Here is a 15,244-nt window from a genome sequence, read left to right as displayed (position 1 = left end):
CAGCAGCAGGGTCAGGGCGGGAACCCAGGTCTGCCTGGCACCAACATCAAGGTCTTTTCCTCTGCACTTTGTCCCCTTCTGGAGGCAGAGCAGGGGCATGGGAGAAAGCAAACAGAAGTGTCACAGTTCTGCTCAGCTGGTCCCGGGAAAAAGGTGAGTCCCAGGATAGGGAACAAGGATAGAGGCAGACAGAGACAGACACTGCCGTCAGATTGCGGACAGGCATGGGCCACACATAAGGACAGGCACAACAAGTGTCTGTGGACCTTCTCTCTCAGGAGCTGCCCAAACTGCCAGTGCCCCCACTGCAGCAGACCCTGGCCACCTACCTGCGGTGCGTGCAGCACCTGGTGCCTGAGGAGCAGTTCAGGAGGAGCCAGGCCATCGTGCAGCAGTTCGGGGCCCCTGGTGGCCTCGGTGAGACCCTGCAGCAGAAGCTCCTGGAACGGCAGGAGAAGACAGCCAATTGGGTAAGAGTTGCTGGGAGGGGCAGACTGGGGGCAGACAGGGGGACCCACGGGGCGGGGGCACAAACAGACATGGAGACAGAAGGATTTGGATGAGGGGCACATAGGTGACAAAGATAGAGTAGATGGGGGCAGGGATGTGGGAGAAACCAAAGGACAGCAGGGGCAAGAGTGAGGGACAGACAAGAGGTGGGATGGGAGATAGGGACGAGGACAGAGAGAGGACAGATGGTGATAGAGATGGGGTGATGGAGAGAGACAGGGTACAGAGGGGGAGACAGGCAGGGGACAGGGATGGAGGACAGACAAGCATGGGGGACAGACAGGATACAGGAATGGGGGACAGACAAGGACAAGGAGGAAGGACAGACAGGAGACAGGAATGGGGACAGACAAGGACAAGGATGGGGGACAGACAGGTGACAGGAATGGAAGACAGACAGGGCCAAGGTTGGGGGACAGACGGGAGACAGGAATGGAGCAGAGACAAGGACAACGATGGGGGACAGACAGGAGACAGGGGTGGGGGCAGTGGAGGATAGAGGTGAGGTGAGGGAAGCAGAGAGCGGTGAAAGGCAGAACGGGGCACTCCTGGGGACAGGCAGGGGACATGGGCAAAGCCCCGAACAACCTGGATGGGAAGCTGGGATGGAACAAAGGAGAAAGCCTGGGGCAAAGGTGGAGGACAGGCACAGCGGGCTGCAGAGTGCACGGGCCCTAGCACGTAACTGGGGCTCAGTGATAGTTTGTGGAATGAATGAATGACAGTGGTGCACGAGCCAGTGAAGGGTCCTGATTGTCCTTCGGGGCTGCCAGGATGAGACTGTGGGCTCCAGAGACAAGGTGCCCCTGTTGGAGGAGTGTGTGTGGTGTTGTGGATGATGCTGTCCTTTCCCACCTCCCGGCAGGTGTCTGAGTACTGGCTGAACGACATGTACCTCGGTAACCGCCTGGCCCTGCCTGTCAACTCCAGCCCAGCGGTGATCTTTGCCCGGCAGCACTTCCAGGACACCAATGACCAGCTAAGGTGAGGCCGCCGTGCTCCCGGGCTCCCGGCTTGGGAGTCTGCCTGGGGGAGGGGTCCTGGCCCCAGCACAGGGAAGGAAAAGCTGAAGCTCCTGCCTTAGCTGAGCTTTCTGAGGCCAAATGGCCCTGAGACAGCAACCATCCCGGCCACAGCATCAGGAGGGAGGTTAGGAGATGCTGCAGGGGAGTAACAGACACAAGTCTTCCTCAAATGTGTTTATTCAGGGTGAGGTGGGCACTAATGGAGGTCACAGGCCCCCAGGCATCCCCACGGCAGTCTTGACCTGGCTGAGGCCTGGGAGGAAGTGCTCACCCTCCCATCTCGCTAGGACTGGAGGCTGGGACTTTCTGGGATGGACGCTTTGCCTCTGCGGCCCTCCAGCCGCCAGCTCTAAGCAGAGGCTCTGAGGGGGTGGAAATCAGCCACTGCGGCCGAGCCTCTGCCATCTGCTGCCATTTTAGAGCTCACTGAGCCGCTGGAACGGCTCTGGGCCCACGGATGACGGTGGAGGGGCCGTTTACGCAGGGGAGGGGCGGAGAGGGAGGGTCTCCCTGAGCCAAACCTGGGTCTCAGACCTAATGTGGCACAGCGTGGGGACGGTTCAGAGGGAGGAGAAACGAGAGGCAGAGCCCGCTTTGGCCTATGAGCAGGGCTCAGCTCTGCTCTGCAGCCCCAGCCCCTCCTTCCTCCCCGAGACTAGCCAACTGACCCGCTGGCCCAGGGCAGCCTTCCGCCTTCCCCTGCAGCCTGGGTCTCCCTAGGGCAGAAGGAAGTGTGCAGATGGATGAATGACTTCTGAAAACAGTTCTCAAAATTGCATCCGAGGAGGCATTTTCCTCCTGATGCAATTAAGCCAGAGCTCATCATCCACGGACAGCTGAGATGACACCACCGGAGGCACAGTTCTCTGGTGCCTTTTCCCCCACCTGGAGGACCTGCTTTCCTTTTCATTAGCTCTAAGGGGACCAAATTATTGACTTTTCCCAGGAGACTGGGTTTCCCAGAACCCCAGGGTTCCAGCCCAGTCCTGTCCCAGCACAGGCTTTCCTAGGAAAGATTCCACCCCTGCTGGCTCTGTGGCCTCTCCTGGCTTCCTCTCCCTCCTCCTCCTCATTCACCTTCCAGTTTCCTCTCCTCCCCCCAGTTCTCTCCACAGGACCTTTTTTTTTTTTTTTTTGAGGAAGATTAGCCCTGAGCTAACATCTGCTGCCAATCCTCCTCTTTTTTGCTGAGGAAGCCTGGCCCTGAGCTAACATCCATGCCCATCTTCCTCTCCTTTATACGTGGGATGCCTACCACAGCATGGCTTGCCAAGTGGTGCCATGTCCGCACCCGGGATCCGAACCGGCAAACCCCAGGCTGCTGAAGCAGAATGTGCGCACTTAACCGCTACACCACCGGACTGGCCCCCACAGGGCCGTTTTTAACTCAAGGCTCAGGAAGGACTGACAGCATGGGTGGGGGTTGGGGGAAGCAGGAATCCCATTTCATTAGGGTGACCCCTGGAGCCTGGCATCTGGTGAGTGGTCACTGAATTTGGGGTCGGGAGGGGGGAAGGAGGGAGGGAGAACCCCTGGGCCCCTGGGCCCCTGAGGAGTGGCTAAAGCCTCTCTGTCTCCACAGGTTTGCAGCCAACCTCATCTCCGGTGTGCTCGACTACAAGGCCCTGCTGGACAGGTAGGCTGGGCCCAGCCTGGGCAGGGTAGTGCCTGCTTCTGGCACAGCCTGCTGATTCATCTGTCTCCTTCCTATACTACACAAGGAGACTCCTGAGGGCAGGGACCTCATCTTTTTCCAGTTCTGTGTTCCCAGCTTCTGTCACAGAGCAAGTGACATCGCTCCCCTCCCCCAGCATCAGAGGGAGCTTTACCCCAGCTGGCCCAACCATCGCTGGTTCCTCTTTCTGGGGTCAGTGCTGTCCTCCCTTGCTGTCTTTAAAATGCCCCCCTCCCCCTTACCTCATATGTGCACACGCACTGTGAAATCGTGAGATGAATCTGGAGAACATGGCAGCAAGTGGGGAAGGAAGAGTTGTTGGAATGAGGTGAGGCTGAGTTCGGCCTTGCTGCCTGCTGCCAGAAGGGCATGGTCCCCCCACTCTGAGCCTGTTTCCTCAACCCCACTGTGCTCCAGCACTCGGTAAGCTGTCTCAGTGGACAGAGGGTGTCCCGACAGACGGAGGGAGCTGCGTAAGGACCGTGGGTAATCACTGGTTTTAGGAGGAAAGTCCCTCTGCTGGCCCAGGAGCAGCAGGAGAGTGAGAGGATCTGGAGGACTAAGGGTCCCCAGAGTCAGAAGATATCAGGGCATCAGACGCTGGAATGAGAGAGAGGCCCAAAGCAGTGTTTGTTGCACAGAAGAGGAAGCTGAGGCTCAGAGAGGTTAAGTGGCTTATCTGTGGTCGCACAGCCAGAAGGTGGCAGAGCAAGGAAGGCACAGGGGTGAACTTTACTCTCTTTTCAACTTGATTCCACTGTGTCTTACCCAGCCTTGGAGCAGAGCCCGCCTCAGACCTGCAGCCCCTCCAGGGTGGGGCTGTTCCCTCTGGAGAGTGGCTCTGGGCTCAGGCCCTGGGGTGAGCAGAGTTGAGTCTGAATGCAGACACCCAGCACACAGGATGCGTTGACCTTGGGTGAGAGTAATCACTCTGAGCTATAGTCCCAGTCTCAGCCCAGTCTCTGGTTTCAAAGAGCCTCATGCTTTACAAATACCCCAGGCGGGACAGTAGAGGAGGAAGGGGCCTGGGCCTCGTCCAGTGGGGCTGGTGACCTTGTACCCTTCCATCGCTGACGGTCTAGACTGCAGACTCTCATGTGTGTGCACATATGTGCATGTGTGTGTGCACACTCACTCGGACACTCATACCATACACATCCATGCGAGGGTTCCCACGTCTTAAGATCATAAACCTTGTAAGGCTGGAACATTTGCCCGAGTGCCTGTTTTGGACCCTTAATTCACTCGTTCGTTCATTTGCTCACTTTGCAATGTATTGATGCTCGGAAGATGAAGAGAAATCAGGCCCCATCCTTGTCTTTAAAAGATTCTCAGACTCTTCAGCAAGTCAGACGCAGAAACAGACAAAACATAGCTTTGTCCCTTCCTCTAAGCCCCACACTCGGTTATCCAGCCCCCAGACGTCCCCCCGGGTGTCTCCCAGTCGTTGCAAACTGGGTCATGCCCAGGGGACCTTTGGATCCCCCCCCCCCACCCCCTGGCTTGCCCCTCACCTTGTTTACCAGTTCAGTAAATGCCAACACACCCCTGGTTGGTAAATCCTAGAAGTGGCCCATGGTTCTTCTTTCTCCCTTGGCACCTCATCTAATCCCTGCTCAGGGGTGTCGCTTTCCCTCCAGAACCCGCCCCTGTGCCTCCCTTCTCCCCCCTGCCACGTCCCTTCCCTTGGCCCATATCACCTGCCCGTCAGCTCGAAGCTCCCTCGTTGTTCCTCCTGTGACCCCTTGGGACCCATTCTCCACACATAACTGGGGTCACCACAAATGCAAAACAAGTCAAATCACGCCCCTGATGCTGTCACCTTCCACGGGCTTTCACTGCACCAAGAATCCAATGACACTGTCTTACCACTGCCAGCAGGGCCCACCCTCCCACGCGCCTTCTCTTTACTCAGCTGCAGCCCCCCGGGTCCTTTCTGCCTTGAGCAGCTGCTCCTCACACCATCTGGGGTGAAGGACCAATGTATCTTTTAATTTGGTAAAATGTTTGTAAAACACTACAAAAATGAATTAGTAGAAAATTGGCATAAAGGTACAAAATATGAGACCACTTGTTTTATGACTAAATTCAACAGACATAAATTTCCTCATCAAACTGCCACAGAAGTTTCTCAAAGCTCCCTTGGATTCCCACGCTCACCTTGTCATGGGCCGGTCAGCACAGCTCCATCCGACACCCACACTTTGAACAGCAGGGCCGTGGACACCCCACCCGGCCCACCCTGCCTGCCCCAGCCAGCTCTTCTCATGGATGCCTCTTACCCTCAGGACTCAGCTCACGTGTCTGGTCCTCAGTGACCTTGTCCCTGGCCACTCCTCCTCCTCTGCCAGTCATGGTGTCATTGCCCTGCTCCCTACCTGAAACCCTCCCGTTTACCAGTTTGCTGCTTGTTGTCTGTGTGCCACCCACACATCCCAGGACCTGTGCCCCATTCGATCAGGAAACTCCTGTCCCATTTGCCGGTGTATCCTCAGGTCCCATAAGGGTGCCTGGCACAGAGGAGCGCTCAATAGTATATGCTGGCTGAAAGGGTGGATGGAAGAGAGGGAGGAAGGAGGGAGGGAAAGAGAGAGAGAGGGAGAAAGGGGAAGAAGAGGAGGAAGAATATGGAGGAGGAGGAGGAAGAGAAACAGGAGGAGGAGGAGGAGTGGAAGGAGGGGGAGAGGGAGGACACAAGGCATGCTGAGACCACCAGAGAAAGAGAACTTTCTGCCTTGAACTCAGAGGAGGCTTCTAGAAGAGGTGATGAAGGAGTAGGCTCTTGAAAGAGTGGAAGGAGTTTTCTAAACAACTGAGTTGAGTGCAGGGGTGAAGGCACACACCAAGCAGAGATGAGCACAAGCAAAGGCACTGAGGGCTGCAATGGCAAGCTCTGCACACGCAGTGCAAGAGGCGGGGGGAGGGAGACTGATGGCTGGAGGACACCCTGAGGGTCTCCATGGGCCGTGGAAAGGGGGCGCACCACTACTCTAAAAAGTGGGGTACAGAGCTCTTTGACTGCCTGCGTAATACAGTTTTGGATTTTGTGCCCTGCTTTCCCAAAGCAAGTTTCAGTAGGACCAGTCCTGACTCCCTGCTCCCTCCATCCTCTTATGGCCTGCCTCCGCCACCCCGCTGTCCCCCTCCAGCCACTCCATCCCCACCGACTGCGCCAAGGGCCAGCTGTCAGGACAGCCCCTCTGTATGAAGCAATACTACGGGCTCTTCTCCTCCTACCGGCTCCCCGGCCACACCCAGGACACACTGGTGGCCCAGAAGAGCAGTGTCATGCCCGAGCCCGAGCATGTCATCGTGGCCTGCTGCAACCAGGTAAGGGGCCCCTTGCTGCAGCAGCCTCTTGGGCTGGGGGAGGGGCGCATGCGTGCTCATCCAGTGCCTAGCCTCTCCGGGAGAAACATGGTGCACGGGGGCAGACTGGCCTCAGAATGGGGTCTCCTGACTCCCAGTCAGTCCCATTTCTCTCCACTGGTTGCCTTTTAAGAATGAGAGTTATCAATTCAAAATGCTTTTGCTGGGCTCTCATTTTAGCCCTGACCAGCCAGGTTAGGATGAAAGAAGTTCCTGGACGGACTGAAGGTCGTTAATGAGACCTTAGCCGCTCCACATGCAGTCACCCAGACAGAAAGCTTTATGGACCTCCACATTCAGGCCGTGGCCTTGACACTAACACATGTTCATCGTATCTGATCCTCTGGTAACCCTACAGAGGGGGCCTTGGACTCTGCATTTGGCAGATGAGGAATGAGACTTAGACAAGTTAAGAGGCTTGTCCCAGGGTGGGAAGGATGCCTAGGACTGGCCAATGCCACAAGTGCACACTCCCTCTGCTGTAGCTCAGGTCTTCAGACTGGGTTCCAGGGAGCCAACAAGAGCCCCTGGGGGCCCACGGGACAGGCTGAACATGAGGGCTCCTGACCCTTTGCCAATGCCCAGAAGACTTTATATTCTATATATTGAGGCTTCACACAAATATTTCATCTGACAAAAGCTGTTTTGTTTTGACTTTTGCTAAAACCCAAGTTTGACGCCCATCCCAGGTTCTCCCCTGGTATTTGTTCTGTCGTGTTTTCTTCTTGGGCTCAGCTCACACTTCCAGTCAAAGTTGGGAGCTTAGGGAAAGCCTGCCAGCCGAGGGTGGTTGTTCCCAGGTTTGAAGCCCACTCGACACCCCGGCTGGCCACAAAATGAGAACCCTCCTCCCACTTCATTCAAGAGTCAAACTGAGCATTTCCCAGCCCCCACATGCCACAGCATCCATCCCTTCCAGAAATGCTCTCAGGGCTCCTGCTCTGGACCAGGCCACATGTATGCTGCTCAGGGTGTGGGACCAGGTACTGAGGTCAATCTGCTGAGAAAGGTCTAGGAATAAGACCCTTTATGAAGCCCGAGGTTCTAGCGTCAAAGCTGCTGAATGACAGCTCACAGGCCCTACATACAAGGCACACGCAGGGACACATGCGTATGCATGCACATATGCATAGAGCATTTTGTGCATTGTTTTTCCATTTTAATCCTCCCCTGCATGTTATTTGCTGAGTTCTTTTTTTCTCCACTCACCAGTGTGTTTGAGATCTATCCCCGTGGCTGTATTGAGAGCTAGTCCATTCCTTTAACTGCTGGGTAGACATACACCGAACATTACATGTCACTTAGCAGTTCCCCCACTGGAGAACGTTCAGGCTCTGTCTCCCATTTTGCTGTTGCAAACAAGGCTGACACGCACGTTACTTTGCAACTCTTCTGGGGCATGTGGGTATATGTTGCTCTAAGCCTTGGGCTAAAGTGTGTATTTTTAAGAGTAATGGCTGAATCGTAGGGTATGCACATTTTTAGTTTTGATAGATACTGCTCTCCAACGGAGTTGTACCAATTTATACTCAATTCCCCACAAATACAATGGTTTCATGAGAACTAGGGACCACAGGAACAAGTTTTCTTTTAGCTAAGTTTAGTTAATGGCCTTCTTTGAGTTGGAGCAGCTTGGAGTCCAGCACACTCAATAGCACTGGGTTGGTCCCCAAATTGTGACTGTTCGGAACCATCACATACTTGGGAAGCTTGGGCCCGAGCATCTCCCATCCGTGCTCACGCATGAGGGCTCGGTGGAGGCCTGACGCCTCAGGCCGCCCACCATGCGTGACGTTTGACCTGTTTCCCCCACAGTTCTTTGTCTTGGATGTTGTCATTAATTTCCGCCGTCTCAGTGAGGGGGATCTGTTCACTCAGTTGAGGAAAATAGTCAAAATGGCTTCCAACGAGGATGAACGCTTGCCTCCAATCGGCCTGCTGACGTCAGACGGGAGGAGCGAGTGGGCTGAGGCCAGGACGGTCCTCGTGAAAGGTTAGCAGCAGTGCCCAGCACGTCTCCACGCTCATCTCATCCTCATGCCCGCTGGCTCTCCTTCCTCCAGGGCCAGGCACCATGCTTCATCCCCATTTGCCATGGCATGGGGAGCTCAGGCCTCCCCCCAACTTGGGACCAATGGCGACGGGAAGTCCTGCTGTCAGCCCAGGTGCCTGGACGCTGAAGGCACTTTTCGCACCCTTGTGTTTCCTCTGACAATATTCTAGTTGTCTGGGTGAGGCTGACCAGCACTGGAATCCTGGGATGTCTGGGAACATGGAGGGAGGAAAGGTTTCGAGCTGGAGGAAGGCTGGCCACAGTGAAGCAATTGTGTTTTACTGCGGGGTGCAGACTGCACTCATTGTAGGGGTCTGAGTCTTGGGGAGAGCTGTCAGATGGGGATTCGGGGTGGAGCTCACCTGTGGGAGGGTGGTTGTCCGCCTCTTCTGTGCAGTTTCTTGGTCCTAGAACTTTTCCTCTTCAAGCTGACCTTATTCTTCTGGCTGGCTACTGCTTTTATGAAAGTTTCTAAGCATTTCCATAAGAAAGCCGGGAAGAGTCTTCAATTTTTTAAATCATCCTTCTGGAAATTACTTTTCGAATCCAAAGCTAGCCCTGGTCCCAGGAACCAGATGGAGTGCCTTCCTTTCTTGGCTATGTTAGAGATGCTGGGATGAGAGGCGAGTCTCTCGTGAGCCTGCCTCCATCTGCCCTCGGGCTTCCATCTGGCTGGGCGGCCATTAGACACCCTACGTGTCTGTAAACTGAGGCCCTGGGCTGAGCCTGGGCAGTGTGAGACATGGAGAGGATGAAGCCCCTGCCCTGAGTAGCCCGCTCAATAGGAACAAGCGGAGAGAGGGCGTGGGGAGGAGATTCAAACACCCGGTAATGCAGTGTCTCCCCATGTGAGGAGATACAGCCAGCAGGTGCCAAATAAGCACTCCAGGGTTTCAGACTGGGGAGGGAGCCCTCTTAATGGGAGGCTTTTGAAAGGCTTTGTTGCAAGAGGTGGGGATTGAGCAAAGCCCTGGGACATGAGTGAGAGGGGTGGGAGGGACAGCATCCAGGTGGGCAGACTGACTGCAGGCAAAGCCGACTGCCCAGCAGGGGTGTGTCTGCCCCACCCGGTACTGCGAGGAGAGGAGAGCTGCCTGGCCAGCGAAGATGGCCGTGCTGGACGTACTGGGAGAATGGGAGGGGGGTGGGGCCCGGCTCCCTGGCAACAGGCACCTGCATTTTCTGGTCCCTCTCCCTGGAAAGTTCTTCCCCCAGAGCTGGCTGGCTCCTTGCATCAGCCAGAACTCCGCTAGCCCCAGGCCCTCCTTGAGCACCCACCCCTCCCGCCACACACACACACACACACACACACACACACACACACACACACACACACACATACACTCTGTCACCTTGACCGGTTTTCTCATCTTGATCGCATTTCTCACTCTCTGAAGTCAGCTTTTCCTTTGCTTGATTCATGCTGGTTGCTGGCTCCCCCAGTCCATAAGGTCCGGGAGAACCCCGGCCTTGTCTGCTGGGTTTATTTCTGAATCTGCTGTGCCAAACACAGTAGGTGCCCAATTACATTTGTTAAATGAGAGAATGAAGGGTGACTGATGATACAGAGCCCCAGATTTATTTCCCACTTACCAGTTAATGATCCTTTCAATCAATTATTGGGCACCTGCAGAATGCTCTGTCCTAAATCGGGGGCTGCACAGGCCACGGGGAGGTGTGAGAGCTGACCTGTTCTCACAAAGCCAATCGCCAAGTTGGGGAAGTAATAACTCAGCGTTTGAAAGTGAGTTCACTCCCTCAGGAGACCACGGTGTAATCAAATCCCACTCTTCTCCCCTCCAGGGACAGAGGCAGGCATCAAAATCACCGCCTCTGCTTCCAGTACGGTTTCCACTTTATTAGCAGGCCAGGCCCAAGCCGTGTCCCCGCAGGACTGGCCGGGATTGCCTTGAGGTCTGAGTGCTTAGGCTTCACTAATCGGAATTAATTTGTTAATGGCACTTGATCTGGCTTTCTGAATGGAAGCGCTGTTTCCAAGGGAAGCGCGACAGAAAGGAGAGGGCACACGCGCCTTCCCTTTGGAAATCCTATTAATCCAGTTAGCACTGACTGTGTCGTCTGCACAGCAGGAAACCAAGCCTTCACAGAGCCCTCCTTCCTGGAACAGGAAACTCCTTAGAAAACTATTTCAGAGTAGAATTGAAAGATTATGGTAACCTGGGCTAGAGTGGAGAGTGGAGATGGAAAGACAGGGGTGGGGTCTAGATATATTTCAAAGTTGAAGTGATAGGAAGGAAATGAGAAGCAAGAAAGATTCCCAGGCTTTTTATTTGAGCAAGTGAGTAGATGGTGGTACCATTCATTGAGATGGGAGCTAGGTTGGGGAAGTGGGTACAGGATGGGGAAGTCCCTCCCAAGTACCTTAGATGTGAGATGCCTTGAGTCATGTAAGTGGAGACATCAAGTTAGATCTACGTGTCTGGAGCTGAAGGGAGAAGTCAGTACAGAGATATAAATTTGAGTGCCATCAGCACATAAGTGGCATCTAAAGTCATGGACCTGGGTGAGATCATCTCAAAACAGAAGAACGGGGCCTCTGAGGTCAGGTAGAGAAAGACGCAAAGGGGATTGAGAAAGAGCAGCCCGTGAAGTCGAGAGAACACAAGATGAGTCACAGAGATCCAAGAGGGATGGAGGGAGAGGCCAACCATGCAGAATGCTGCCGAGAGCTCAAGGAAGAGCAAGACAAAGACGAAACTGTGGGCATGGCCACCCTAAGTCGTAGGTGACTTTCACAAAGGTCAGACTGGAGTGGTAGGAAGAAAGAATGGTCGTGTGCTGATGGAGGTGACCCAACAGCAGGCAGAGATTGTTGAGGAGACGGTCAATGAGTAGAATCAGTAAGTGTGGATGACTCTTTTCAGACATTTTGGCATTAAAAGGAGCAGAAAAATGGAGGAGTTGCTGGAAGAGAATGGGGGTCGACAGAAGTCTTTTTAGTAGGAGAGGCAAATGCATGGCTGTATGTAGACGAGTGCATGGTCATAATTCAGGAATTATCAGTGAGGACAGAGGAGGCAAATAGGGGGGTGGGATTCTTTCAGAGGCAAAAGGAGACGGGACCCAGAGAATAAGAGGACTTTCGCTGGTTCAGGGAAAACAGAAACCTGGGCCCATGGAGTTGTGAGGAGGTCGGTGGAGCACAGCAACAAGGAGGATGATGCGGATGGGGGGTAAAGGTCTACCAGCTGTGGCTCCAAAAGGAAAGAGGAGAGAGGAATCATGTAGGAGCGAGAACAGTGAGAAAGAAGCCACCTACCCTACCTGGCCCTGGGGTATGTGAGTGTGTCGGAAAAGAACAGTCTCCTGTGAGAGGGCACAGGGAAGCACTCCCCTCTGGGGATGCCACCTTCCAGTTGAGGCATAAGGTGAATGGAACACTTTCAGAAAAAGTCAAGGATGCAGGGGGACTGGCTGCCACTTGTCAGGCATCATGAAGGATTCAGGAAAGAGGAAAGGCGAGGGGATGAGGGCTGAGTCCGCACAGGGGATACCAGAGCAACAGGGCATGGGAGTGCCAGCCAGAGACCCAGGAAGGGTGGCCATCATTGCAAACAGTGCTCCCAAATCCTTAACTTCTGGGAAACTACTTTCTCCTGCTTCCAGGCGTGGCTGCCTGGCTGTGGTTGTGGGGGCTTGTTGTTGGGTTGGGGGGGGGGGGGGTCTTTCTGGACCACAACAGTGTCACAATTAACATTGTGGGATGGGTTGAGCTTTTCAGGGCATCTCAGCTGAAGTCCCAAGTTCTCCCCTCCTGGGACCTGGGCAGAGAAACAATGCCCATGGGCACTGGGCCCAGTCAGGTGCTGTCCGGTGATAGACCTCGGCCAGGCTGAGCTTCTCTTGTCCTGGCGGAGGCCTGGACTGAGGTCCCTGAGCTCAGACAAAATCCACCCCTGAATTCTTATAGGGTCCACTGAGGCCCAGTGGGGTGATTGACTTCGTCAACCCTCTCTCCATTGAGAGACGGTCCCTGAGCCTCCACCCTGCCCCCCAACCAGGACGGCTTCCTCTGTGAGCTCCCAGGCTCCCCAGCCTGGCCCTCTGCTGTGACACTGAGAGAGTGGAGCTCATGGAGGTCCAGTAACTGTCCGTGTGGCACACTCCATGAGCAGTGGAGCCAACTGTCTGCCGAAAAGCCCATGTCCTTCCTCTGTGCCCTGTGTCCCCACACCCCATAGCCCCTCACACGCACTTCTGACACAGAGCTCAGTGAGGACACGGTACAGGATGAGTGTGGGTATTGCCGTCTCTATCAGCATCCTGATCATCCGCAGCCAATGCCGAGTGCCCTCCTGGGGAAACAAGGGCTACGAGACCCGGCAGGACCATCACTGCCCCCCAGAGGCCTGCAGTCTTGCTGGGGAGACCTGAATAAGCAGAATTGTTAGGACGAGTGTGGACGGGATAAAACCAAAGGAATGTCTCCAACAGGAGCCCTGAGGGAATTTGGGGGCCTCACCCCTCTGCCTGTCATAGCCCAGGAGGGTTTCCTGTGGCCAGTGGGACTTGAGGCTAAGCCCAGGAGGGTTAAGGTCAGTGCGACTGGGGCTGACCGGCGACATGAGGATCATCTGGAGAGCTCCTTAAAAAAACCCGGATTCCTGACTCCCATCGATTTTCCAGTGGGACAGGAGTGACGCCAAGGAATGTGTACTTTTAAAGCACCCTCATGCGCAGCTCAGATGGGGACCCACTTATTCAGATATTAGCAGCTACTGTACATGGAGGTCCCCTTGATGCTGGGCCCTGTCCTGGGCACTTTCTGTCCCTTGTTGCTTTAAGTTGTCGTTACAGTGTGTGCGCGTGGGTGTGTGTGTCTGTAACGTGAGGTGGGGATGTCATCCCTACAGAACAGAGGAGGCTGTGTCTGCCACAGGTTGACGTAGTCCCCACCCTTCAGGTGGCCAGTGTTGGAGCTGGGACTGACCCGGAGGCATCTGTCTCCCAAGGGCCCAGGAAGCAGGGATGGGATTCGGGGCCTCGGGAGGGGCATGCGCATGCTCTCAGGACCTCCCTCTCCGCCAGGCCACGGAGCTGTGGCCTTCCTGAACCCAGGAGGAGCCAACACCGTTATCCTGGCCTGGAAATTTAATTAGACATTCAGCCCTGAGTCTGGAAGACTACAGCGCTTGTCAATTTGAAGAAAAGGATGGCCAGCTCAGAGAGCTGCCCCCTCCCAGCCTGCTGGCTTTCCTGGGTACTGCCGTGGAGATCCTGCAAACAGACTTTAGAGGCAGATGCCTCCGTTTACACAGTCCCGTAAATATTTATCCCCAGCAACCAATTAGAGCTGAGCCACTGCTTTCAAGGAGGGAGCTGACAGAAGGTGGCTGCGTCTGCACAAGGCTTTGGTCATGGTTTACAAGAACCACTCGGGATGGGGCATTTTGCTATTTAAATATTGTCATCCAGGGATAGGCAAGTCTGCTGATTTTAAAACCAATTACACATTAGCAATAACAGCCTCTCTGATTTAATTGGCCCAGAAATACCTCCTAGGCTCTCAGGCTGAAGGCTGTTTTCTTGGGGTGTGGGGGTGGGGGCACTGGGGCCAATGCCTCCCCGCCTCCGTCCCACAGTGGAGGCAAGAAGGCTTTTATGGACCAGAGCATCCAGACAGGGAAAGGCACGTGGTCCAGGGCAAGAGGGCTGGGCCTGACCTGCCCCTCCTTGCTGTCCCCTGGAGCCTGGCTGTGTGGGCTAGAATATGGAGATGGAGCCCCATCCTGTGGATATGACTGGTGGGCTGCAGAGGGGCTGCAAAACGTGTCGTCTGGTGCCTGGCGCATAGAGGGTGTTCTCTAAATGATAACTCTTATGAGATTTGGGGAAACACTCTGAGGATGTTTAGCCCAAGGCCCACAACCTCTCTGGAAAAATTTGGTGAAGTGAAAATGGGCCCCTGTTGACAGGGCACTGTCCATGTGGTTCAGTGACAGTGGCCTGTGACCTCAGGCTGAGTGGCCTGTAGTCCTCGTGTGGAACCCTAGCCTTTTGTTTGCACCCGGATGCTCTTTTCCTTCCCCAGGCTCCCACATACCCCACACTCTGTGTGCACACCCCAGACATGTCTCCTCTTTCATTCCTCCCTGGTCGTGGTCTTTCTGGTGCTCAGGTTCCATCTCACGGGCAGCGCAATGATATATGGGTACGAGGTAGCTGGAAGGCGTTTTTGTGTGTCTCCTGCCCTCCTCCACTCGCCACCTCTCCCCTAATTCTGAAAATACGATAGCTCTTTAAATCTGACTTTGTGGGAAGAGTGGTTAGAACCCAGAGGAAAGAGCAATTCTTGGCTCTTGAGTTCTTTTTTTTTTTTTAATTAAGTTAAACGTACTTTGGGATAATTGCAGATGCACACGCACTTGTAAGAAAGAATGTCACTTGTACCCTTTTTTCCCAATGCCCACATCTTGCAAAACCATAGTGCAATATCACAATCCAGATATTAACATTGATACAGTCAAGATACAAACATTCTCGTCCCCACAAGGATTCCAGGCGTTGCCCTTTATAGCCACGCCCACTTCCCTCCCAGCCCCACCCTTCCTCAACCCGTGGCAACCGCTAATCCATTCTTCATTTCTGTGT

The 15,244-nt window shown here is 54.6% G+C and overlaps 1 protein-coding gene across 2 annotated transcripts in view; it reads left to right on the top strand.

The window, feature by feature from the left end:
* CHAT (choline O-acetyltransferase) overlaps window positions 1-15,244 on the top strand; it is a 55,832-nt gene that overhangs the window by 8,895 nt on the left and 31,693 nt on the right. For both annotated transcript variants that reach the window (XR_011496497.1, XM_044759320.2), the window contains exons 3-7: window positions 279-470; window positions 1,376-1,494; window positions 3,118-3,171; window positions 6,360-6,540; window positions 8,395-8,572. Coding sequence is in view for 1 of the 2 variants with exons in the window: in XM_044759320.2 (XP_044615255.2) it covers window positions 279-470; window positions 1,376-1,494; window positions 3,118-3,171; window positions 6,360-6,540; window positions 8,395-8,572 (724 nt within the window). In the remaining variant the exon portion in view is untranslated. The remainder of the gene's footprint in view (window positions 1-278; window positions 471-1,375; window positions 1,495-3,117; window positions 3,172-6,359; window positions 6,541-8,394; window positions 8,573-15,244) is intronic.

The sequence above is a fragment of the Equus asinus genome, chromosome 2, assembly GCF_041296235.1.
Source record: "Equus asinus isolate D_3611 breed Donkey chromosome 2, EquAss-T2T_v2, whole genome shotgun sequence".
Classification (NCBI taxonomy): domain Eukaryota; kingdom Metazoa; phylum Chordata; class Mammalia; order Perissodactyla; family Equidae; genus Equus; species Equus asinus.
Note: the sequence above shows the minus strand (reverse complement) of the source record. Positions and strands in the feature narration are given on the sequence as shown.